Source organism: Tursiops truncatus, chromosome 1, assembly GCF_011762595.2.
Source record: "Tursiops truncatus isolate mTurTru1 chromosome 1, mTurTru1.mat.Y, whole genome shotgun sequence".
Classification (NCBI taxonomy): Eukaryota; Metazoa; Chordata; class Mammalia; order Artiodactyla; family Delphinidae; genus Tursiops; species Tursiops truncatus.
Genome location: NC_047034.1, coordinates 36,398,524 through 36,424,951, shown reverse-complemented (window position 1 = coordinate 36,424,951; position 26,428 = coordinate 36,398,524). Strand labels below are relative to the sequence as shown.

Below are 26,428 nucleotides of genomic sequence, written 5' to 3'. Positions count from 1 at the left end.
TTTGATAGAATTCACCTGTGGAGCCATCTGGTCCTGGACTTTTGTTTGTTGGAAACTTTTTAATCACAGTTTCAATTTCAGTACTTGTGATTGGTCTGTTCATATTTCCTATTTCTTCCTGGTTCAGTCTTGGAAGGTTATACCTTTCTAAGAATTTGTCCATTTCTTCCAGGTTGTCCATTTTATTGGCATAGAGTTGCTTGTAATAGTCTCTTAGGATGCTTTGTATTTCTGGGGTGTCTGTTGTAACTTCTTCTTTTTCATTTCTAATTTTATTGATTTGAGTCCTCTCCTTCTTTTTCTTGATGTGTCTGGCTAATGGTTTATCAATTTTGTTTATCTTCTCAAAGAACCAGCTTTTACTTTATTGGTCTTTACTATTGTTTTCTTTGTTTCTATTTCATTTATTTCTGCTCTGATCTTGATGATTTCTTTCCTTCTGCTAACTTTGGGTTTTGTTTGTTTTTCTTTCTCTAGTTCCTTTAGGTGTAACGTTAGATTGTTTATTTGAGACTTTTCTTGTTTCTTGAGGTGGGCTTGTATAGCCATAAACGTCCCTCTTAGAACTGCTTTTGCTGCATCCCATAGGTTTTGGATCATCGTGTTTTCATTGTCATTTGTCTCTAGGTATTTTTTGATTTCTTCTTTGATTTCTTCAGTGATCTCTTGGTTATTTAGTAACGTATTGTTTAGCCTCCATGTGTTTGTGTATTTTTTTCCCTGTAATTGATTTCTAATCTCATAGTGTTGTGGTCAGAAAAGATGGTTGACATGATTTCAATTTTCTTAAATTTACTGAGGCTTGATTTGTAATCCAAGATGTGATCTATCCTGGAGAATGATCTGTGCGCACTTGAGAAGAAAGTGTAATCTGCTGTTTTGGAACGGAATGTCCTATAAATATCAATTAAATCTATCTGGTCTATTGTGTCATTTAAAGCTGTGTTTCCTTATTAATTTTCTGTTTGGATGATCTGTCCGTTGGTGTAAGTGAGGTGTTAAAGTCCCCCACTATTATTGTGTTACTGTTGATTTCCTCTTTTAGAGCTGTTAGCAGTTGCCTTATGTATTGAGGTGCTCCTATGTTGGGTGCATATATATTTATAATTGTTATATCTTCTTCTTGGATTGATCCCTTGATCATTATATAGTGTCCTTCCTTGTCACTTGTAACATTCTTTATTTTAAAGTCTATTTTATCTGATATTATTATTGCTACTCCAGCTTTCTTTTGATTTCCATTTGCATGGAATATCTTTTTCCATCCCCTCACTTTCAGTCTGTATGTGTCCCTAGGTCTGCAGTGGGTCTCCTGGAAACAGCATATATATGGGTCTTGTTTTTTGTATCCATTCAGCAAGCCTGTGTCTTTTGGTTGGAGCATTTAATCCATTCATGTTTAAGGTAATTATCAATACGTATGTTCCTATTACCATTTTCTTAATTGTTTTGGGTTTGTTTTTGTAGGTCCTTTTCTTCTCTTGTGTTTCCCAGTTAGAGAAGTTCCTTTAGTGTTTGTTGGTTAGGTGGTGCTGAATTCTCTTAGCTTTTGCTTGTCTGTAAAGCTTTTGATTTCTCCATCGGATCTGAGTGAGATCCTTGCTGGGTAGAGTAATCTTGGTTGTCAGTTCTTCCCTTTCATCACTTTAAGTATATCCTGCCACTCCCTTCTGGCTTGTAGACTTTCTGCTGAGGTATCAGCTGTTATCCTTATGGGAGTTCCCTTGTATGTTATTTGTCGTTTTTCCCTTGCTGCTTTCAATAATTTTTCTTTGTCTTTAATTTTTGCCAATTTGATTACTATGTGTCTTGGCGTGTTTCTCCTTGGGTTTATCCTGTATGGGACTCTCTGTGCTTCCTGGACTTGGGTGGCTATTTCGTTTCCCATGTTAGGGAAGTGTTTGACTATAATCTCTTCTAATATTTTCTCGGGTCCTTTCTCTCTCTCTTCTCCTTCTGGGACCGCTATAATGCGAATGTTGTTGCGTTTAGTGTTTTCCCAGAGGTCTCTTAGGCTCTCTTCATTTCTTTTCATTCTTCATTCTTTTCATTCTTCTTCATTTCTTTTTCATTCACTGTTCCGCAGCAGTGAATTCTACCATTCTGTCTTCCAGGTCACTTATCCGTTCTTCTGCCTCAGTTATTCTGCTATTGATTCCTTCTAGTGTAGTTTTCATTTCAGTTATTGTATTGTTCATCTCTGTTTGTTTGTTCTTTATTTCTTCTAGGTCTTTGTTAAACATTTCTTCCATCTTCTCGATCTTTGCCTCCATTCTTTTTCCGAGGTCCTGGATCATCCTCACTATCATTATTCTGAATTCTTTTTCTGGAAGGTTGCCTATTTCCACTTCATTAAGTTGTTTTTCTCGGGTTTTATCTTGTTCCTTCATCTGGTACATAGCCCTCTACCTTTTCATCTTGTCTATTTTTCTGTGAATGTGGTTTTTGTTCCACAGGCTGCAGGACTGTAGTTCTTCTTGCTTCTGCTGTCTGCTCTCTGGTGGATGAGGCTATCTAAGAGGCTTGTGGAAGCTTCCTGATGGGAGGGACTGGTCTTAATCTCCTTTTAAATAACCAATTAACTTCTGTGCACATGTGTCAATTATTCCTATTAAGATTGCTCTTACCTACAGGGCAAAAACCTCTGCCCTCCTGCTTCTGGAGGTGCCAAACTCAACTACACTGTGCTGATTGGAGAGACCCCATGCACTGTCACTGTGTCCGAGACACAACTGCTCTGCGAGCCTCCCAACCTCACTGGGCAGCACAAGGTCATGGTGAGTGAACCGTCTTATTATTACTCCCCTCCTCATCTTTCATGTATAATCTGTCATAAAGAAAGGGTCTTCAACCTCCTCCATATCTCCTCATCACAAAGTGCTATATTAAAATGGGTAGGAGCTAAGAACACAAGAAAAGAAAGGCAGATGATAAGCAGGAAGTTGTTTTGTATCCAGACTGCACTGTGTGGTTGTGGTCTCTCATGCCCTTTCTGAATCAAGAAGGATTGGATGCCAGGGCTCTACAGTGACCGTGTGTGTGCCATGCACAGGTCCACGTGGGTGGCATGGTATTCTCGCCTGGCTCGGTGAGTGTCATCTCAGATAGCTTGCTGACCCTGCCAGCCATCGTCAGCATCGCGGCAGGCGGCAGCCTACTGCTTATCATCGTCATCATTGTGCTCATCGCCTACAAGCGCAAGTCTCGAGAAAATGACCTCACTCTCAAGCGGCTCCAAATGCAGATGGACAACCTGGAGTCCCGTGTGGCCCTGGAGTGTAAGGAAGGTAAGTGGAGGCACTCCCTCGTTTCTGGGACCCTCTTTCCTCACCAGCCTTATTACCCCCCTCCCTAAAATCGCTCTCATCTTTGCTCCCATCTCTTCTACCACAAGCCACCCTGCTCCACTTTGACCTCTGTTTTCTCTTAAACTTCCTTTGCCCTTAAAATGCCCACAGTAAGGCCCCAGACCTGATCCCATTATTCTGTCCCCCTGTGCCCTGACTCATCCCACAGTCTGGCCCAGCCTACTCTCCTTCCCGGGACCGCAGTCTCCCCACAGTCAGAGCCTCCTGGGCCCTGTTGCCTCAGACTCTAGATCCCCACGTAGGAGTGACAGCTCCTTTTGCCTGGCTGCCTTGGAGCAGCAGGAAAGGTGAGAGCACATGCCCTCCCTTCCACCCCATCCCCTCCCCCACATTGTGACTTCAGCCAGTACTGCAGGCTGAGCCTCTGAAGGCCACTTGCAGGGCATCCCAGGCTGTGGTGGTGGAGACGGTGTTTCTTCTGTCTCCCAAGCAACCACAGCTACCTGGTGTCCCCTTGGGCTGAGGACCTGGAAGACTCCCTGGGTAAACATCTCAATTAGGAATCAAAAGACTTCTCCTTTTGCTGCAAACTTCAAGATCAGAACAAGCCCTCTGCTGGATGAAAGGGAAGAGCTGGGCTGGGGCAAAGTGGGCCAGGCTCCTCCCAGCGCCAGGGCTGGGGAGGAGCAAGGAGGGCGTCAGGAGACAGGTCTGCCACCAAGGGGAAGCCCCTGTTTGGCCAAGGGCCTGGTGGTCAGGGCTCCCTAAGTCTGGGTTTGGTGGTGTTCTCAGTTTCGTTCATGTGTGAGTGTGAATGTTAAATATATATAACATAACATTTACCATTTTAACTTTCTTATCTTTGCACCCTAGTGCTCTCTCCACTTCTGTGCACAGAAGTTAATTGGTTATTTAAAAAGAGATTAAGAGGCATTAAGTACATTCACAGTATCGTGTGGCCATCACCACCATCCATCTCCAGAACTTCCACATTTTCCCCAACTGAAACTCTGTACTCATGAAACAATAATCCCTCACCCTCCTCTCCCACTTTCTGTCTTTATGAATTTGACTACTCTAGGAAACCCATATAAATGGCATCACACAGTATGTGTCCCTTTGTGTTTGGTTTATTTCACTTAGCATCATGTCTTTAAGGTTCATCCATGTTGTAGCATTTGAAAGAACTTCATTCCTTTTTAAGGCTAAATAATAGTCCATTGGGTATATAAACCACATTTTACTTATCAATTTATCTGTCAATGGACATTTGGGTTGTTTCCACCTTTTGGTATCATGAATAATGCTGCTGTGAACGTGAGGGTACAAGCATCTGCTCAAGTCCCTGCTTTCAGTTATTTTGGGTGTATATGTAGGAGAGGAATTGCTGGGTCATTTGGTAATTCTATGTTTAATTTTTGGAGGAATCACAAAATTGGTTTCCAGAGCAGCTGTACCACTTTACATTCCCTCCAGCAAGATATGAGGGTTCCAGTTTTTCCACATCCTAGCCAACACATGTTATTTTCCACTTTTTTTATAATAGCCATCCTAATGGGTATGAAGTGGTATCTCATGGTGGTTTTGATTTTCATTTTCCCCCAAGGTTTTTGCATCTTGGTTTATTCTCTTGCTTGGAAAAGGGGAGCAAAGCTACCTATTCTGGTCTTTGTTTGATCTGTTCGACCACTGCCTCTCACCTGCTTCTAGCACCTGTATCACCTGCATGACCCAAGTCATGGGCTTCCTTTGTTTTAACTACACTTATAATACATAGAAAGAAAATTCAAAATTATAGGTAAGCATAGAGGAGGAAATAATATAAAAATCACCCATAGTCCCACCACCTAAGAAAGGCAGACTGGAGATATCTCATCGCCCCTGGAGACGCACCCCTATAACCCTCCCTGTCTCTACACCTGGCCCTTCCCTCCTCCACGAACTTCTCCCGCCTTTCCCCTCCCCGGCCTGCATTCCCCTCCTGAGCTTCCCTGTCTCCACTGCACTTTCATAGCTTTTGCCGAGCTCCAGACAGACATCAACGAGCTGACCAGTGACCTGGACCGCTCAGGAATCCCCTACCTGGACTATCGGACCTATGCTATGCGAGTCCTGTTCCCCGGCATTGAGGACCATCCCGTCCTGCGTGAGCTGGAGGTAACACCCGCCTCCCTCGCCCAGCTGCCCAGCAGGGACGTGGGCCCTGGGTTTCCTAGGAAATGCCAATGAGGCCCAGTGCTCAGAAGAAGGTCAGGAGTGAGGAGGAGAAATAGCTTGTAGAAGCATCACCGTAACGGGGATATTTCCAACCAGGAAAATCACAGCCGGGGGGGCACCCAGGCTCTTTGGGATGATTCCAGGGGAAAGCTGATTATTTGTCATTTTTTAATTAATGACTGAATTAATTAACTAAGATTCTGCCTCATTTCCGAATGGATTTAAGCTGGCTTAAGGAAAGACCTATGATTCTGTGAGGCTTGTTTTTTCATTTCTCAGTTTGTTTTACTAAAGATAATAAATCAGGGCAGAGGAGATTAAGGGGAGACTAGTAAACCAAGCTAGTCTGCTGCGGTATCTCCTATTGTGTTGCATCCTTGGGAAAATCAGATGAGTAGCATCCTCTCTGAGGTCTCTACCTGGAGCCCAACCCTCTCAACCCAGGGGGAAGTCAGAGCAGACTGCAGACCTCAGAGAACAGTTATTCCTACATCACCGAGGGTGGGGCGGTTACAGGCGTCATGGAGAGGGTCCTATAGCTGGCATCGTCATCAGCCAACACCCTCCTGGAGAGCCGGAAGCTCGTCCTCTGAAGCCACGCCCATCACACCCATCCCAGGTGCAGGGCAACGGGCAGCAGCACGTGGAGAAGGCCCTGAAGCTCTTCGCCCAGCTCATCAACAACAAGGTGTTCCTGCTGACCTTCATCCGCACGCTGGAGCTGCAGCGCAGCTTCTCCATGCGGGACCGCGGCAACGTGGCCTCGCTCATCATGACCGGCCTGCAGGGCCGCCTGGAGTACGCCACCGACGTCCTCAAGCAGCTGCTCTCCGACCTCATCGATAAGAACCTGGAGAACAAGAACCACCCCAAGCTGCTTCTCCGGAGGTCTGACCTGCGCCAGACGCGGGGAGGCATCTAAACAGGGACGTCCGGGGTGGGGCAGGGCTGGTTAGTGTGGGTCCCACGAGAAGGCGCCCCCACCCAGGAAGGCCTGTGTCCCTGCAGCTCCCAGTGCAGAGTCTCATCTTCCTTCAGTCTGGGTGGCTGTGCCGTGTCTGCAGGTGCTGAGCGTGATGCAGGAGCACAGGCCCCAGAGCATCTGAGCTTGAACCCCGGCTCTGCTACCTGCTAGTCGTGTGATCTTGGGCCAGTGATGTGGCCACTCTGCTATTTAGTTTCCTCGTGAACAAAATGGCACTAATAATACCTGTCTTGAAGTCTCCCTCCCCATGCATCCTGAGTTTCACTGTCCAACACAGTAGCACATGTGACCATTAATTTAAAAGAAAATGTAAAATTCAGTTCCTCCATTGCACTAACTGCATCCCAAGTGCTCAGTGGCCGCCATATTGGAAGCACAGATAGAGGCCATTCCCATCATAGCAGGGGCTCTGTTGGACAGCACCCGGCTGGAGATATGGTGTGGCCTCTCCCATCAGTGCCCGGCTTCCTGGATCTGAATCACCAGCATCCACCACCACTCCCTCCTCGGTTGCCATTTTCCTGGCAGGGAAGAGGGTCAGAGACCTTGGCCATCCATCCCCGAGCCTACCCTCTCTGGGGGCCCTGGGGAGCCCAGCACAGCTTTGGAGCTCAGCTGGCAGCAGGGCTTGGAATGTGCCACCTCCATTTCACTGCCTTCTCGGCAGCCTTCTCCTTGCAAGATCTCAGGCTTCCAGACCCCATGTGGGGTGAGGAGGGAGAAAGAATAGCTTTGTTTTATGAGTACAGAGCCCCCATTCTGCCAATCTGAGCATTAGAAACTCTCATTAAGAACTGTTGTATTTAAATTAGAGCTAATCTCAGGCACAATGCAGGGAGAGGGTGCTGGGAGGGGCCAGGGAGAGAGCCACAATTTCTCCTGCCATTGTCACTCTCTCCCAGGCCCACATTGCTGATCAGCCCTGGCAAATGCCTGGGATTTACGGCAACCGGAGGGTATTATTTGCACCACGTGCAGCGAGTTAAAATACCCCTCCGGCATCCCCATCACTGCGGGTCTGTCACAGCCACTTCGTTCCTCTGCAGGTCCCCAGATCTGCAGCCTGGGATGATGGGGGTGGGGCAGGACGAAGGGGCGGTGCTTACAGAGGCAGATCCCCTGTCAGCTAAACACTTGCACACACTGCTCTTTACCTGAGGGTCTGGGATCCACGACCCCGCAGGACAGTGATGACAGCGAGCAGGTATATGCACTATTCTTAGCACTTTACATACATTAATTCATTCAACCTTGACAACAACCCTGTGGGATAGATGATGATGATGATGATGATGGTTATTATTATTATCATCCCCATTTAGAGATGGGGAAACTGAACCCAGAGAGAGGAAATGACTTACTCAAGATCACACAGGCCAGTACGCAGCAGAGTCAGGATTTGAACCCAGGCAGTCTGACTCTGTTTGGAGGGGAAGGTACCAGGGACCTTGTGGACATGCAGATATTCAGACATGCAGGAAATCCCAAAGGGACATAGAAACTCCATCACCCTGAGGCTGGAAGAGGGTAAGAGGATGGTATTCTTGGTCCCTGTGTCTGCAAACCCATAGCACCACTCCATTTTTGCTGGAAATTGAGGTCCAGAAAGAAGCCTCTAGCCCAAGGTCTCACTTCTCATTACTGGTAGCGTTGGGACAGGACACAGTGTCCTGGCCCCCAGCCCTGGCTTCTTTCATGCCCTTGTTCTCTTGAACCCTGGTCCACACAACAAGCTAGGCACACCCCCACCCTTAGACCCCTCCATAAAGGACTGCCCTTATCCCTTCTGCCTCCCCAGGACAGAGTCCGTGGCTGAGAAGATGCTGACCAATTGGTTTGCCTTCCTCCTGCACAAGTTCCTGAAGGTGAGACTGGGAGTGAGACAGGAACTGGGAGTTGAGAGCAAGATGGGGGCTGCCCCTCTGAGCCTGGCCATCAGGGCTGCATGGGGACCCCCCCCCCCTTAGGAACAGAAACCTACCTGGCTGGGTGCCCCAAAGCCAAGCGGGCCTAGAAATAGGGTGGGGAGAGGGAGGGAAGGAGGCTGGTACCCCGCCACCTACGCCCTGCGTCCGCCCACAGGAGTGTGCGGGGGAGCCGCTCTTCATGCTCTACTGCGCCATCAAACAGCAGATGGAGAAGGGCCCCATCGATGCCATCACGGGCGAGGCCCGCTACTCCCTGAGCGAGGACAAGCTCATCCGGCAGCAGATCGACTACAAGACCCTGGTGAGGAGGCAGGAAGCCCAGGGGACAGCACGGACCTCCTGCCTCTAATCTGTGCTCTGCCTTCTCACCACAAAGCCAGTTTGAGGGGTCAATAAAGAGGCTGGGAGGCCGGCCTGGGGGCCAGTCCAGGGGGCATGCCAAGTGTTCCAAGGGCGGACACACAGGCCTGGGCCCCTCCTCCCCTATCTCATTGGGTGGGCCTAAAGAGCTTGCATCGCCTGCGTTTACCCTAGATCACTCAGCATTAGCTGTGGGGAAATTAGCATGACGGGGAAGAAGTCTGCTGATCTCTAATATAGAGGCTTCGGGGAAGTGGGAGGCCAGCCCTTGCAACACCTGGAGGCACCCCTGATCCCCCAGGACGTCTCCACCCAGGTTGACAGCCTCCCCTAAGCCATCAGGTGCTAGAAAGTAGAGTCCTGTCTCTCTGAGAAAGAGAGGTGGGCAGAAGGACTCAAGCTGTCATTGGCAGATGGCTGGAAGGTGAGAGAAACTGAGACACAGACAGAGGGACACCCGTTTCTCCTGTGAGGAGGGGGAGCCTGGGTAAGAGAAGGCTCCAGGGCCTCACGCCCTCTCCCCCAAATGGCTCCTTCAACTCGCATCCTGTCCCTCTTCCATCGCCACCTGTAGATCCTGAACTGTGTCAACCCTGACAACGAGAACAGTCCGGAGATCCCAGTGAAGGTGTTGAACTGTGACACCATCACGCAGGTCAAAGAGAAGATTCTCGATGCCATCTACAAGAACGTGCCCTACTCCCAGCGGCCGAGGGCTGTTGACATGGACTTGGGTAGGAAACCTGGCCTTGGAGTGTGAGGGCAACTTCCAGGAGGGCATTTGGGCTATGGCAGGGGTGTGGGGGGGAAGCCCTGCCCCGCAGACAGCCCCTCGTCGGGGCATGACTGGGTCCCGTCCAGGTGAGGGGCCAGGTGAAATGCGTGCCTGAAACACTGCCCACTCAGATGTGGCCGCCTCTGGGGAGGCCCATGCTTTTGCCAGCATTGACACCCCCGGAGCCCCAGACGCCTGAAACACTGTCATTGCACCAGCTTGAGGGAGCCGGGGTTGCCAGGCCCCTAGAGGACCCCACGACTGGGCAGTCCCGGCCCCCGCCCCTCACACTGCTCCTGCACCACCCCTCCACCCAGAGTGGCGTCAAGGCCGGATTGCCCGGGTCGTGCTGCAGGACGAGGACATCACCACCAAGATCGAGGGTGACTGGAAGCGGCTCAACACGCTGATGCACTATCAGGTGAGGGCAGGGCTTTGCGTCAGGGACCCCTGCCCTCCCAGAATGCCCCCTCCTTCTAAGGCTTGCTCTAAGGCCCTCAAAGCCCTAAAAGGGTTCTCTTCTCTCCCCTCTCCACCTCCTGCCTGAGTCTAGAGCAGTGATTCTCAGCCGCAGCTGCTGATTAGAATTACTGGGGGAAGCTGTCGAAAACACGAGTGTCCAGACTCGCCCTGAGAAACTGACTGAACTGGTGTGGGGTTGGGCTGGACACTCCTATCCTGTACAGAGTGTAGCTCTTCGCCCGCAGAAAAATGGCATCTTTCACAGACAGCTGCATAGTCTCCTGCTGCTTTCCCTTTGCTTTCTTACTAACGCGGCTTACACGTCTCACCTGCAACGAAGCAGGGACTTGGGTCTTATATTCTGCCACTTACTAGCTGGTGTCCCTGGGGAAGTTGCTTAAGCTCTCATTCTTCTCATCTCTAAAATGGAGTTAATGGTGATCCCTGCCCCATAAAGCTGTGAGGAATAGATTGAATATATAGGTAGAATGTTTAGCACACAGGCAGACACATTGAATGGAACAGTCAAAAAAAAAAAAAAATCTCAGCAAAAGAACAAAAGATCCCGAGAGGTATCTACTCTCACCCCCCCTTGCTTCTCATGGTAACCACTCACAGCTGGGGGTCTCTGTAAGATTAAGCACGGGTAGGCTGGTTGGGATTCGAAAAACATACTAAAATAGAAGCTGGAGATGAGCGACAGTGAGGGAAATTAAACCAACCAGAGGAAGCGCCTTGGGCAGCAGGACCCTGTGGGATTGCCTGGTTAATAACATCATCCTCTGTCCCTGCCTCACACGGGGAGGGTGCGGAGGGGCTGGCAGGCTGGGTTCTTAAGCACTGAGTTGCCAACGACCAGGAGGCTGGGGGTCCTAACAGCCAGCAGGACCTGCCTGGGAGCCTCTTGGGGCACAGAGGAAAGAGAGGGGCACTGGGGAAACCCCAAAATGCTCCCTTTCAGGCTCCATCCCCCTTACTGGCCTGCATTTCCCATGCTGACACTCTGCCTGGACCCCCTCCCTAAATGGAGTACGTGTGGTATAGTGGGCAGAGAAAAGAATTTGTGAGTTCTATTTAAACCCCTGCTTCCCCACTCACTGGTGATGTGACTTTAATCTCCCTAAACCTTGGGTTCCTCATCAGTGAATGGAGATATGACCCCAAATTGTGAAGGTGGTTGGAAGTATGAGAAACCACAGGTGAGGTATACCAGGATGTATATACCACTCCATAGTAGCTATAATCACTCTGTTGATTCCACCCCAGCCCCCGACCCCACTTCACACTGGGCTTCGTAGAACAGTTTTAATGAACCAATTAGAACCGAAGAAGAAAGTGCAAAAGAAATGAGCATTATGCCCCCAAATTGTAAGTTTCTCCAGGGCAGGAATGGGGCCGCTCTTCTGTCTTTGGTGCTCTAATGCTTGTTACTGGTCTGTCTGTCCTATGACTCCCAATCAGAAGAATGGAATATTCTGTTCTAACAGTGCTCATCTTACAAAGCACTTTGAATTCCCCGATGTCATTTATCATTCATGTATTCATTCATTCCTCAAATATTTACCGAGCTTTACTTTGTGCAAGGCTCTTCCCACACGCTAGCCCTGAGTGACAGGGGACAAGAGGGATTATTCTTCCCTTTGGGAGACGATGATGATGATGATGTTCATAATAGCAACAGTAATACCAGCAGTTACTGAGTGTCACTGGGTGCCAGGCACCACTGCTCCCAGCCTCTACGTGTCCTAATGCCTTTAATCCTCGCAACAAACCTAGACTCGATTATTATCCCCTTTGACACATGAGACAACTGAGGTGCAGAGAGGTTAAGTGACTTTCCCGAAGTCACGTAGCTGCGAAGTGCAGAGGCAAGGTCAGACCCAGCCAGGCATCTTGCCCACGGGTTTGCATCACCTGTTGGTCAAGAGAAAGACTGGAGACTAAGGACAAGGGAGATTTAGTGATGAGACCTGGAATTCAGTTGAACTGTGGTCATTCCAGTCACCTTGTGAATCTCCCTTTAGGTGACGACAAGCCATAAATGATAACATAATCTGTTCTCCCTGGGAGAATAAACCCTTGCTCCTGCCAGGCTTTCGTGTATCATTTCAATTGCAAAGAGAGTTCCTGAAAGTCCTAGGTGGGGAGTTCCTCCTCCTTTTTTTTTTTTTTTTTTTTTTGGTACGCGGGCCTCTCACTGCTGTGACCTCTCCCATCGCGGAGCACAGGAGGCTCCGGACACGCAGGCTCAGCGGCCATGGCTCACGGGCCCAGCTGCTCTGCGACATGTAGGATCCTCCCGGACCGGGGCACGAACCCGTGTCCCCTGCATCGGCAGGTGGACTCTCAACCGCTGCACCGCCAGGGGAGTCCCCCCCCCCTTTACAGACCTAGTGCTGATGGTACAAGCTGCCTGCAGTCTGGGGAGCCGCCCCAACTGGGAAGTAACTACGCATTGGCAACTGTGAAGAGCCCTGGCCCCTGCAGCTTCATGCCATCAAGTCAAAGCATCAACCTCTTGTTACCCTCCCAGGAGTCAAAGGTCCTTGGAGCCCCTACAGGAGAAAAATCTGCATAATCTTAATTAACAAAGAGATTTTTAAAAACTTCCCGGGTTCCCACAGATTTATAGGGAGGGTGAAATTAAACAGCACTACTAAAACTGGCTATCGGGGAATCTCGTTAGTGCTAATGGTCACTTACAGTTTGACTTCCCAACATTTAATTTTTTTTTTGGTGGGAGAGAGGTACTGACAATTTAAGACCCAGAAAGATGGTTTTACGACTGGTGCAGCCATAAATCAAACTTATAAAGTTCATAAAAATTGTTAAAGTAAAAAATGGTTTAATAGGAATGTTTTATGGCCCATAACATTATCATAGCTGTTTTATTCCCTCTGCATTAGGGGTTTAATTGGATCGCCACAATTCTGGGGATTCTCTGTTTTTATTGGATGGAGGGTAACCTTAAATGAAAATGGCCCCAAATGTCTTCAATATGGCTCCTCATTTATCAGCCCTTTCCCTGCAGGCTGGGTGCTGAGCCTGGGCAACCTCACAGGTTACAGGCAAGACACCTTCTTTCTTGCTGACTCCCCAAGAGCAGCTGTCTTGTGGTGAAGCCCCTCAAGGTGACTGGGCCATTATAGGACCCAGGCCAGAAAGAAATCAGAACCAAAAGGGAAAATGGGCTTCAGACCAGTGTGTCTTGAAATAAAATCCCAAATAAGGATGCAATGAGGAGAACATGTGCTCTGGAGCCTGACATTCCGGGCGACAAATTTTGGCTCTATCGTGTGTTAGCTGTGCGAACTTGAAGGTGTCGTTTAGCTTCTCAATGCTTCAGTTCCTCATCTCTAAGATGGGGATAGTTGTATGTAACTCACAGAGCTCAAGGCAGGCTGGGCTACGCTAGCTCCCTCTAATAGAAATACAATGCAAGCCACACGTATAACCTGACATGTTTTACTAGTCACATTTAAAAAGTAAAAATAAGCAGATGAATGTAATGTTAATGTTTTATTTAACACAACTGAACTAAAATAATTGTCATTTGAATATGTAATCAATATGAACATTATTAATGAGACAGTTTGTATACTTTTATTCATCCTAAGTCATTGAAATCCAGTGTGTATTGTATATTTATAGCGTACCTGAGCTCAGACACTTACAGGGCATCTCCCTTTGGACTGATTGGATTGCAAGAGCCCAATAGCCACAGGTGGCAAGTAGCTACCATATTGAAAAGCAGGAACTGTAGCATTTCTGATCTCCTTACGCTCTACTTAAACCCACTCCATAGCTTTCTAGAAGTACTTGACAGTTTTATTCCCCAAGATACCAACATTCACCTGAACTGTATCTCTCATACCCTTCTCAGGTATCAGACAGATCGGTGGTGGCTCTGGTCCCCAAACAGACCTCCTCCTACAACATCCCTGCCTCTGCCAGCATCTCCCGGACGTCCATCAGCAGATACGGTGAGGACCAGAAAGGTAGCCTGGGCAGCCAGTGGAGTCTTCTGTGACCCCCAGGGGCTACTCACCATCCCTTCTGACAGCAGGAGCCCCGTGCTGCTGCCAGCCTGCAGTCAAAGGCTTCCCTTTCTCCCTGGACAAGTGATCCTCGGAGCAGCCTGTCTCCTCAGAGCTGTGGCAGCAGGTGGTACCCGGCACCCCTCCTTTGAGAGCCCAGGTCTGATGAAGGAGTTTGAAGGGCCCACACCCAGGGAGGCTCTTGGATGGGGGGGTTCACATAACCCAGTCCAGTTTATGCTATCGTCCTGACTGAATTATTAACAGTGCCCCCTTTAGCTCTCAGTCATGTCCCAATTTGGGCAGTCAATTGGCCATCCTAGCCCTTCCACCCCTGAGGAGTGCTAGGGCCCCCAGTGCCCTCTGGGCAATGAGGTTGTGGTGTTTCACTCTCTCTGACTCTGTTTCCTCTGGTTCTGTATAGCACTAGGCTTTGGGCTGTCCAGCTAAAGGACACCTCAGGACTGAAGCTGGCAGCTCCAAAAGGGGCTCAGACAATTCTATATTCTGGGCCCCAAGTATGAAGGAGCTCGTCAACTCCCGAGAGGGAGCATTTCCACTCACAGCCCTTAGGATCCTGACTTTTATTAAAGCCTCTATGAGAATATCTGGTTGACATTTTCCCTATTGATTGCTCTTTGCTGGAAGCATCCGGGAATGAGGGACTCCCAAATTCCCAAGGGCCACTCCAGCTCACAGAATTTCTAGGTCCTCTTTTGACAAAGAGATTTCAGGCTGTTCTCATGCCAACCAAGGATTGATAAAATAACCCACCAAATATGAAACCCCAAGGGTCCCCTTCCAATTGAAACTGGTTTATTCTGAGTGAGTGCAGCAGGTGGGCAGGGATTCTAGAAGGATTCTACAAGCCAGGATGATGCAATTAGTCGCTCACAGGCCTCCGCTGCCCCCTTCTCCTCAGACTCCTCCTTCAGGTACACAGGCAGTCCCGACAGCCTGCGGTCTCGGGCCCCCATGATCACCCCAGACCTGGAGAGTGGGGTCAAGGTGTGGCATCTGGTGAAGAACCACGACCATGGGGACCAGAAGGAGGGTGACCGGGGCAGCAAAATGGTGTCCGAGATCTACCTGACCCGGCTATTGGCCACCAAGGTAATTCCTGCCCTGCCCAGCCCAGGGAAGGCCTCCTCAGAGGTGTGTCCTACCCCCCACCCAGCCCACAGCATAGGAAGGACAGCATGGAGTCTGTCCTTCAAGGTAACACATTTGGACAAGGAGGTCCAGGTCTGGGGCAGGCTTCCCAGGAGATCAGGCCACTGCTGTTCTCTACCCTTTGGCAAAAATCACAATGACATCTTTCCTCCTAGCTCACCCTATAGGACCGCCATTACTCCTCAGAGGATCGACGGTCTCACCTCAGGCCCCTACACCCCTTAGGAAATCATTGGGGTTTTTTATTGGTATTAGATGGACAGATATGCCAGCTTCCTCCATCAGTGTCTTTTCTACCCACTTTCTGGCCACAGTGGGAGGAAAAGCGTGAAGGCCTGGTCCTTCTGGTATCCAAGAGAAGGCTTCCCTTTCCCCATCCCATCTCATCTAACCCCAGATGCTCATGGAAGCGAGGCAGCAGCAGTGCTGGAAGCTATGATCTAAAGCTGTGTTCTAGCCTCCCTAGCAGAGAAAAGGTTGCCTATATATGCGTAGCAATCATCCAGCCCGTATTTGCCAGTACTGTCCCCCACTGACCCCACAAAAATGTGGCTGAAATTCTAATACAGTGGCCTCTCAGATTTGCTCCCTGAAGTGCCTCAGAAATACACCATCAGACCATGCGTCTCAAATTTTGCTTTGCCTAATATGCTAATAAGAGACCAACAAAGAGACACCAAAAGGCTGGACATTTTCCTGACCTTCAGAGGTGATTTTTGAATCAGCAAACTGTGGGCCCCAGGCCCAGCCTTGTCCCTGCCCCAGGTTCCCTCCAAGGCCCTGTGATCAGGGCTGTGTCTCAGCGTTCTTGGACCTGGACCCTTCACCCAGTCCCCACTCCAGACACTGCTTATCCCTGGCCACTCACATGGTGGGCCCTTCACACCTTCCTGTGAGACCCTCTGCAGTCCTGCCCTGTTCCCGCTGGAAAGGTCCAGCCCTCCATTTTGTTCTTGTACCGGCCTGTGCCCTGCATTCCCCGTTGGAAGCCTGGGCTCAGAGCATTTGCTGTCTTCAGTCAGACTCCCCACACCCACACCCGCCTGCCACGGACACAAGCAGAAATGTGGCATGTGGCCGCAGGTTGGAGGAGGTTCTGGCCAGGAATCTGCAGCCCATTCAGTCCCTCCCACCTGCCTAACACCCACCCCCACCCCCACTCCCACCACACTCTGCACAGCCTGGCGTTGCAGACAAATCTCCAAGGCAGGATCGGTCCAAGGCACCATCTGGTCTGCCCACCTGCTGCCCGTTCCCCTCCCCCACCTCATACTTTCCCACCACCCCTCCGCCAGGGCACGCTGCAGAAGTTCGTGGATGACTTGTTTGAGACCTTGTTCAGCACCGTGCACCGGGGCAGCGCTCTCCCCCTGGCCATCAAGTACATGTTCGATTTCCTGGATGAGCAGGCGGACAGGCACAGCATCCACGACACAGATGTGCGGCACACCTGGAAGAGCAACTGGTAACCCCCTGGGGAGCCCAGGGAGAGCTGCAGCCTGGCGAGGCTGCAAGCTGCGGGGCGTGAGAACTAGCAGGGACCAGGGAGATGGGCAGAGCCTGTTCTCTGCTGTGGCTGAGTAATCCAAGGTTCCTGGGACAAACATATGCTCCGCAGAGCAGATGTGGTCCCCAGGCACCAAGTGGGCCCTGCCGGGCATAGAGCCTGGCACCAGGACAGAGCTCTGCCCTTCCAGGCTCAGAGCCTTCTCCGGGACGTGCCTCGTCCTCCCTAACTTCTTAGGAAAGGGAGCTGGAGGAACCTACACAAAGAGCCACATCTGAGACCTAGCAGCAGAGCTTCACAGACAGGCGTTGTGGGGCATTCTAAGCACGGCAGAACCTAAGGCGCTTCCTGAAATGGGGAAGCCCTGAATTAAACTTAGACCCTGGGGAAGTTGGCCAGTGCTGGGAGAGAGCTTGCACCTGCTGTAGACTTGAGCCCACCAACTACGAGGTTGTCATTGCAAACGTGATCCCTTAAGGCCAAGTGATTACCCCGGCGCCATGGCTTTCAGGAAGCAGCAGGCAGGACGTCCTGCAGGCGTGACTGTCTCCCCTAAGGTAACCTCTGCAGCCAAACCCAGCACTGGGAGAAACAGCTCCTGCGGGCTCTTCACGCAAGACGTTTCTCTCCTGGGTTTTGAACCTGGACCATAGACCACACTGAAGACCGACTTTCAGGTCACAAAGGGCCTGGCCAAGAGCCAGAGTAAAAGCCTTCCTTCAGGAAAAGAGCACAGAGAGGGGGGAGAGGGGGTCCAGGCATTTGGGTTGGGCAGGCAGCCCACACAGCTGTCTGGAGTCAGCCATCTCCTCGGAAAACAGAGCCAGCACAGATGGGCCTCGGCTGTTATTTGGGAATCAAAAGTCCTAGCAACCAGCAAAACACTTTGGAAAAACCCAACCCCGAACCCCATATATTCCTTCTTTTCCGGGGTGTTGTGGTTGCCAAGCGCTCCAAAGTCTGCAGCTTTGATCACAGTGGAGTGAAATGAAGAGGCTCTGGTGGTCGTGGGGTGAGGAGCCTCCAGTGCAGGTCACTGGGACAGGCCTTTCATTCATCTGCATTCCCAGGGCCGGGGCCATGGCTGTTCCCTTTGCTTAGGCGGATCCTCAGTCCAGCGCTGGGAGTGGCAATTTCAAGGGAATCAAGAGAACGTTCTGGATTATCCCCATCTCTGTGCCCTTTGTTTCTGGCCAGGCCCAAGTCATACCCTGGAGAGCAGACTCTGGAGTTGTGGTGGGGAGAGTCCCCTTAGCCAGACCTCAGGTCCCTAATGTCCCAGGAAAGACTACTAGAAGCTTCCAAAGCTGCCGGGGGAAGGGGAGGTAGAAGAGAGGAGTCACCTCTCAGCCCAGGCCACTCCCTCCGGGTTAAGGAAAGTGAGTGATCCCGTTGCATTTGGAAGGATAAGCAGAAATCATAATGGAAGGACTTGGAGTGGGCACAGCTGATCTTTCCCAAGACTTGGCGTGAACTGAGACATTTGGGAAAGTTTGGGGTCCAGGAGAATCAAGAGAAAATGAAGGAGACGGGGGAGGTAGGTTGGATGGCTGAAACATCTCAGGCCCGAAGGACAAGCCGGGGACAGGGCTCATTCCACAGAGGATCCAAAAGAGTTAAGGGCCTGCAGGCAGCTGGAGGAGAGGGCCAAGTTGGAAAAGGCAGCAGAAACAGCAGCTGTTCTGGTTTTGAAGGGGAGTAAATGGGCTTATCCTCCTTATGGCCTAAGGAGCAGAGAAAAAGCATTCTCCTCCGATTATAAATTCCCAAGTTGCAGAAAGAACTCTCCTAACGACTGATCAGTTCCTCTTGGGGTGGGAAAAACTCGGAGTCCTAGTGAGTCATTCCCAGCGTGCCAACAATGGCCTCCTCTTCTTCCTCTGCCCCTGACCAGATCCGAGACGGCCCCGGGGAGAGTCGTGAAAGAGCTGCCCCCAGGGGAGCCCATTCCTCAGCCCAGCCAGGCCGGGCCAGCCCTGGGAAGCGGCTGGGCAGCCGGGCTGGGTGGGGAGCACAGGTGGCGCCCTTTGTGCCCACTCGGAGCCCGTGCTGGGGCTGCCACTGCATCCTTCTGGATAATGGCCACAGGCATTGGGAAGGGACTCTGGGAGCCTGGGGGCTTTGTTTGAACCTCTGGGAAAACTGTGCAGCCCTCTGTACTTGGGCTTCCCTGGGGACACAGAGGCCTTTGGAAAAGACCTCCATGAGGGAACGAAGCCACCCACGCCCACCTCTCAGTTGTTAGAGAACAGGGTCAGCACCCCATTAGGGCGCAATAGTGCCTCTCCTTTTCTCCCAGCATCAGTAACAGCTTAGCCTAAATTGGCAGCCCAGGCTGGACCAGTTTTCTGTGACTTCATTCTCTTGCCCTTCGAGAGAGAATTGTGGGGGAGGGAGGAATGTTAGTGAACAGCATGGGGCACGGCCAAGGTACAGCCCTGAGACTCTGCTCTGCTGTCTCCTACAGCCTCCCTCTGCGCTTCTGGGTGAACGTGATCAAGAACCCCCAGTTTGTCTTTGACATCCACAAGGGCAGCATCACGGACGCCTGCCTCTCTGTGGTGGCCCAGACCTTCATGGACTCTTGCTCAACATCAGAGCACCGGCTGGGCAAGGACTCCCCTTCCAACAAGCTGCTCTATGCCAAGGACATCCCCAGCTACAAGAGCTGGGTGGAAAGGTCAGTAGCGCCCTCAGGACCGGCCCGTGGCCCCGAATGCCTGCTGCATTCCTTCCTCTGGGCTTCACTGACCCAGGACTCAAAACCATGTTTGTGGTGCCTTTGGGACCTCATGATCACCTTTTTCTCTCTTGTCCAAAGTTCCTGCTGGGGGAAGAAAGGGAAGCTTTGTACCCTTCAGGTCAGCTCATTAGCATTCTAATTACCATTTACTGAGCACATGCTAAGCACCCAGCACTGTGATAAAGATGTCGTATGTATCACCTCACTAAAGTATCCAGCAGAGTGGTAAAGTAGGTTTTATTATCATCCCCATTTTACTGAGGAGGAAACTGAAACACAGAGAGGCAAAATAACTTACCCAAGGTCACACAGCTAGCAGGTAGCAGAGCTGGAATTTGAATACAAGGAGTCTGGTCAGAGTCTGGGCTTTTAACTACCCTGGAAAGTTAGTAGTTAGGGAGAACCAGTCTCCAGGCCCCAACCTTAGGGAAAACCAGCCTCCAGGCCCCAACCTCAGCTTGAGGGAAGAGGCCAGAGGAAGCTTCGTCCGAAGAGAAGTAGGGAAGCAGGAGCAGTCGGGGACAACTGTGGTCTCAAGGGTTCTGGGGCCAGGGTAGGTATAGGCAGTCTTTGCTGAGTCACCACCAAGGAGCCTGTCCTCTGTATGGCAGATACTACGCAGACATCGCCAAGCTCCCCGCCATCAGTGACCAGGACATGAACGCCTACCTCGCCGAGCAATCCCGCCTGCACGCCGTGGAGTTCAACATGCTGAGCGCCCTAAATGAGATCTACTCCTACGTCAGCAAGTACAGCGAAGAGGTGAGTCAGGGCCCCGGGAAGGACGCACTCCGGGGGCAAAGCAGGTTAAACAAACAGCAGGGCTCCATCCTTTAATAACAGCAACAGAGGGTAATTCAGAAAACACATTCACGGAGTCAAAAAGTCATCACCGTGCTTTTAGAAGGCAACCTATCCTCTCCTGATTCATTCAGTGCTTTCTTACACCTTCCACTGTCTTGCCTTCATTGTTCATGCAATACGTAACACCTTTATTTAATAATGTAATTGTTGGGCTTCCCTGGTGGCGCAGTGGTTGAGAGTCCGCCTGCCGATGCAGGGGACACGGGTTCGTGCCCCGGTCCGGGAACATCCCACATGCCGCGGAGCAGCTGGGCCCGTGAGCCATGGCCACTGAGCCTGCGCGTCCGGAGCCTGTGTTCCGCAACGGGAGAGGCCGAAACAGTGAGAGGCCCGCGTACCGCAAAGAAAAAAAAAAAAAAAAAGTTAAAAAAAAAAATAATGTAATTGTTTTTCAGTTCAATGTGTACGATTAATTTCATCCATTCTTAAACAATGAATCACACTCTTCTTTGCAGTTGGGCAGATGCTGTCAGTTACATTTCAGACAGACAGGTGGACATGACTAGATCCTGAAGAGGACAGCTCCAGAGGATTCACAAGTCATGCATTAACACTGTACCTGAACATAATCGTAGTAATAATAATAGCTAACACATAGCACTTGCTATATGCTAAATGTCGTTTTAAATACTTTAGATATGTACATACACACACATACATGTATGTATGACATCTGTATGTCATACATACATTCAATTATTTACATTATTTACGGTTATATTCATGAGGGCAGAATGGAAAGGCAGATAGAAGGATATAGGATTCTGGAAAATGGCCTCTTCCATGCTGAGTCTGCCCCCCCACTTTGCTTTTGTTCCTCAGCTCATTGGGGCACTCCAGCAGGACGAGCAGGCCCGGCGACAGCGGCTGGCATACAAGGTGGAACAGCTCATAAACGCCATGTCCATTGAGAGCTGAGCGATGGAGTCTCCTGTTCCTGGGAAGAGGGACCCGTGAAAGCTGTCACACTGGGCATCTCAGAAGGAAGGACAAGTGAAGGGGATCGGGCCCCAGCGCTTGCTGTCCCCTGAGACCCCCTCCCGGGGAGAGGGGAGGACCCCTCTCCCCACGCCAGCCAAGTTCCGTCACAGCCTATTCCTGCAGGGAGAGACCGGGGGTGTCATCCGCCCCATCTCCCCGCGGCGAGGACGAGAGGGACGCCAGGACCCAGAGGAGGTGGCTCTTCAAGCTGAGAGGCACGACTGAGCGCGGCTCTGCCTCTGTGACTGCTGCTTTGCATGAAAACTCGTTCAGTGTATATTGGGGAAATAATGAGAACTTTATTTAATTTTTTTTAAGAAAAAGGAAAACCAGAAATAAAACAAAACAAAAAGCTTCCCTGTTCATCCCGTCCAACTTTCGTTTAATTCTGATTTCTGTCCCCCTTCCTTCTTCGACCCCTGTCCCTCCTTCCTCGTATAACTCCTGGTTCCCAATGCCGGAAAAAGCCTACAGAGAGATGCTGAGAGAAAGCAGAGGGAAAAATGATTGTTTCCTTAACTTCGGAATTGTTGTTTTAAAAAAGTGAGGAGGAGAAGAATGAGCACAAGTTGGCACCAAACACTTCGCAAAAAGAGAGGCCAGTGAAACCCGAAATTATCCCGGCAGCCGTAAGAGGTGGGGAAGGACTCACTAGCCTTTGCACAAATGGCAAAGCCGTCGAGCGGCTCCACCTGGCTGACTGGAAACAGCTTTACATACGCACACCTGTGTATTCTCATCTCCAGAGGACATATGTGTCTGTAGAGTACCAGTGCTTTTTGCTACTGTTTGGTGGTTTTGTTTTATTTAATCCCAAACCTCCACAAATGAGGAGCTGATTTTGGTACTTTTCCTTTGGGTTTCCCTAAAGTTACTACCAGAAGTGGGGCAGAGGTGGGCCTCTCCGAGACCAGAGGCCTGGCCTCCCCGAGGATGCTGGGCAGCTCTGCCTTACGTCCGTCACTGTCATAAACCAGGCACCCCTGGGGAAAGGCCTTGGAGGCGCGTGGGCCAGGCCTCCAGGAGATTCCGTTTGAGAGCTGACCTGGGGATGTGGGTGTTTGGCTTCGGATTCTGCTCCAATCCGCCAGTGGTTTCTTGCAATTAAAAAGAAAACAAAACTCAAACACTGTTTACAGCAAGCAATACTTGAAGAGCATAGGTTCGAGAAGCTGCAGTATTTACTGTTGTGCTTTCTGTCTTTTATTCTCTCATGCCTAGAGAGGGGAGACAGCCCTTCGCTCGTATGCGGAAGCTCCTGATCGTCTGTCTGAGCACTGGCCTCGGTAGAGATGACTGTAGCATCCCCATGTTATGTCTTCTTCGGCCTCTCTTTCTGTCTCTCCCTTATGAGTTTGAAGGACAAGTGGGCAGTTTCTCTCTCTCCTGCTGACACCTAAATCCGTGGATGACCCTCCGTCCTGAGTGTAGTTTCCAAATAAAGAGACCAAAGTTCCACACCCTGGTCCTGAGGCCCCATGGAAGGCAGTGGGAGGCATCCAGAGGAAGACACCTCCGCTGGTGCAGGACCCTAGTGACCGGACAGCCACCGGCGTTTCCGGGCCTCCCACCCTGGCAAGAATCCAGCCAGCTCCAACTTCTCCGCAGGCAGCGTCGGAGTGAGTGTGAAGGAGGACAAGAGAAAGGCAAAGGGGTGGGAAGGGAGGCAGCAGGAGAGGACCAGCCCACCCTTCCCACCTTCTACTTTACAAGGGGCTGCAATGCTGGGAATCGGGTCCAGCCACCCCCAGCGATACCAGACCAGGGTCATTTCCTCTGTAATTAACTCTGGGCCCTGGCTTCTCTGTGCCCTGATTTACCTCCAAACACTTCCAATTTCCAAAAGCTCTGCTGACCACATTGGATTGCCAGGAAAGGGCCGGGGGGAGGGGTAGCTCTGAGGGCTGGCTTCCATCGCTGGGGTGTGGCTTTGCATCACTGTGCTAACCACACAGCAGACGTTGCCCGGTCCTGGCCTCAGCTCCAGTTTCTTGCCTGAATGCAGCCGACAAATGGGAGAAGAAAAGCATTCAGCAAAATACTCAGGAAACTCGCTGTTTTCATTATAATTCACAACCAGCCATGTGAAGGCCACTTTCTTCTGATAATCCACTTCTGTTAACGTGTCTCTGGGCCCTATTAATAGCCTGAAAGAAATACTAATGACTGGCCTTCTGCACTAAGCCAAAGTGTTTGCCCTTCATATACCCAAAGCTTACCAGCTCAGAGCCCATGATTTATGGAGATGAAAGGCGAGGAGATAACGGCAAGAGGAACGTGAGCAGGGGACTCTGTGCTGCCCACAGAAAAGTGCAGCCCACCCTCCTTTTACTTCCGAGCTCTGAATGAAGGTTTTCTGATCACACCACTGCTCAGACTGGCATCCTGGGCTCTGCCCCACCAAGAAGTAAAAGTTAGACATCTCAACTGCAACCTGTAGGCATCTACCCGGGTGTCTCCCAGCAGCTACTTTTGGTGACCATTCACCACCCCTGGGGATGCTTCCTTGAAGGTTTTGGAGGAGTGGGAGAATGATGGAGGCATGGCTGCTTGGACAGTGGAGAGGAGAGGTGCCAGAGCTGGCCTGAGAAGCTTGACCACATTTCTCAGGATTCCATGAGAGAGCTGGGGAATGTGGGCTGGCAAAGGTTGTGGCACAGGGGCATCCCTAAGGAAGGAATTAAGAGAAAGGAGAACTCGACTGGACTCAAGTCAGACCATGAGGGTGAAAGGATGGAGAGCATTGCTTGGCTTTGGGTCACCGAGAGTGCATGCCCTGTGGGAAGGGAGGGGAGGGAGTTAATTGGCCTCTGTCCTCACTGTTATCCAATGTGATGTGAAGATATTTTGACCTTGTGTAAGGGATAAGTATTAAAGTCACGTTCCCTCCCCCACATGAAGTCATCCGTCTTGGAGGGAGGCAGAGAGGGACTTCTCTCTCTCGAAGGTTGATCCAGCTCCATTTTGTTTCACTGGTCTGCACAAGAGACAATCTTCTGGAAAGGAAAAGCACCCCAGAAATGTGCTTGGCAAGACAGAGGGTGCTCACACACAAGACAGAGATGGACAAGCTGTCCATCTTGGTGGAGTGAGTCCCTCCAGCTGGCCTGCTGCTGCCTACCGCCCAGCAAGGGCTCAGGTGCTTCTGTGCTTGCCCTCCTACAGCTCTCCACAGCCCATCTCTCAGAACCATTCCTGATCCACTACTGGCAGAGAGCTCCCCCTCCTTGAAACATTCAGTCATTAGAAGCACGGATCCACTGGGAACCTCACTCGCGGGAGGGAGCTGTTTTCTGTATTCATTCATTCAGAGAACATTCCTGTGTAACACTGTTTGCTAGGCCCTGCTCCAGGTGCTAAGAAACAGCAACAAACAAGACCAAGAAGGGCCTTCTTCTAGCAAACTGACGTTCTTCGGGCTGCTGGTTCCTGCCACCAACTTAGCCCGCATAGCTCACCTCCCAGACCTGCAGAGGGCACAAGTTTTGTAGAAAAGGGAGCCAGAGGAAGCAAGAAAGCCGACCAACCCAGCTGCCTTACCTCGTTCTGGGGACAGTCCCGAGAGCCATGAGAGCCCTTCTCATTCCCACTGCCGCTGTCTCTTCTGGGGGTACTTCCCCTGCTGCTTGAGCTCCTGGCCTCCCTTTATTTCTACCAAACGAGGACAAGAAATACCAGTGGAGGCCCCTGGCCCTGCTGAGCATGAAGCAGAAGCGACGGATGGGTGAGCTGGACTACAATGGTCTGGGCAGCACAAATTGAGAGTGTTTGAAAGCCACTGGCTGATCAGTCCCCAGGTGCATCCCAGTTGCCACACTGCCCCCATTACCCTGCAGCCAGTAGATACTGAGCGGGCAGCTGCCCTCGAGGAGGCCACTGCTCCCAGCCACGCTGTCCTGCCTGAGGTTCCTGGGCCCTGGCCGCGGGCAGGAAAGAACTGAGCCTCAGTGATGGGGGCTCTGTGGGTGAGAAAATGCAGAGGAGTTTAGTGGACACAGGGCTGTGGGAGCAGGTCCTCTGGGGGGACTTGGGAGGTGAAGTTCAGGGCCTTCTGGTGCCTTGTCTCAGGAACACGCTTTGAGAAGATGGCGGCCTCCTCTTCATCACCCCAGTCTCTGTTCCCTGTCCCTTTCCTTTCTTCTGGTTTCCCCAAGAGTGAAGTTTTAGCATCTGGGGGCTCCGTGATGCCAGGGATAAAAAATAAAGTTTCACCCTCGGTATTAGGGAGGACCTGGGGGCCAGGGCCTCAGCCCTGTCAGCAAACTGGAGATTCTGGGCCTTTCGTGGACATGCCCATCGCATTCCCCTCACCCTAAAGGGACTCGGCCCTCTATCTTTCTGCAGTGCAGCCCGTGCCTCCTGTCCTCACCTCAAGGAGATGGGAGGCATCGTCTGGATATCAGTCAAGGCCCTGACTCAGGCCTCGTGTGCTCTCTGCGTTGGCATTACAGGTGGAGAACATAATGGAACGTAGTTCCCCCTACAGAGCAGATGTTCCCAAGTGTGTCAGGGAGGGAGGGACAAGCTCTTTGTACCACGAGACTAAGGACCTGAGCCCACCTGCCTCTCCCCTCAACTTCTCCTACCCAAACCCACTCTTCTTGACACACTGGAATCTGTATTATATATTTTTTTAAGAAAATAGAATGATAGCTGTCCAGTTTTGTTGTTTTTACAGGTGTTGTGGAATAAAAACTGTAAGAAAATTACGTATTTAAAATGTTCCAATAAACTGGGGTTTTTTTGTCATTCTAATATATTACTGTGTACCTATTGTAAATACGAAACACTCCTATTTTGCAAGCCAAGGACACAATTTGTACTGTTGTTATATATAAATAAAGTTTGCTGGATTAAAAAAACCTTAAATCTTCAAATAAACCTTGTTGTTCAGTAGCGTATATGCAGAATAACATTTCCTGGGCATATTTAAGAAGCGGGTACTCGTGGGAAGATGAGCTAAGTTGTTTTGAGGGACTTCTAGAATTCTCTCTGGAGCCGGAGCTTATTAGTGTCCAGTTATCAGCATCAACACACCAGCACTCACACACACACACACACACACACACACACACACACACACACACG

At 50.6% G+C, this 26,428-nt stretch overlaps 1 protein-coding gene across 3 annotated transcripts in view; it reads left to right on the top strand.

The window, feature by feature from the left end:
• Positions 1–26,221, top strand: part of PLXNA2 (plexin A2) — a 221,460-nt gene extending 195,239 nt beyond the window's left edge. For all 3 annotated transcript variants that reach the window (XM_033852877.2, XM_073802776.1, XM_033852874.2), the window contains 14 exons: positions 2,634–2,777; positions 3,053–3,287; positions 5,323–5,465; positions 6,145–6,413; positions 8,309–8,375; positions 8,593–8,739; positions 9,373–9,532; positions 9,891–9,994; positions 13,919–14,018; positions 14,995–15,185; positions 16,541–16,710; positions 19,220–19,432; positions 20,107–20,257; positions 21,182–26,221. In XM_033852877.2, coding sequence (XP_033708768.1) covers positions 2,634–2,777; positions 3,053–3,287; positions 5,323–5,465; positions 6,145–6,413; positions 8,309–8,375; positions 8,593–8,739; positions 9,373–9,532; positions 9,891–9,994; positions 13,919–14,018; positions 14,995–15,185; positions 16,541–16,710; positions 19,220–19,432; positions 20,107–20,257; positions 21,182–21,277 — 2,190 coding nt within the window. In that variant the 3' untranslated portion in view covers positions 21,278–26,221. The remainder of the gene's footprint in view (positions 1–2,633; positions 2,778–3,052; positions 3,288–5,322; positions 5,466–6,144; positions 6,414–8,308; positions 8,376–8,592; positions 8,740–9,372; positions 9,533–9,890; positions 9,995–13,918; positions 14,019–14,994; positions 15,186–16,540; positions 16,711–19,219; positions 19,433–20,106; positions 20,258–21,181) is intronic.
• The last annotated feature ends 207 nt before the right edge of the window (positions 26,222–26,428 follow it).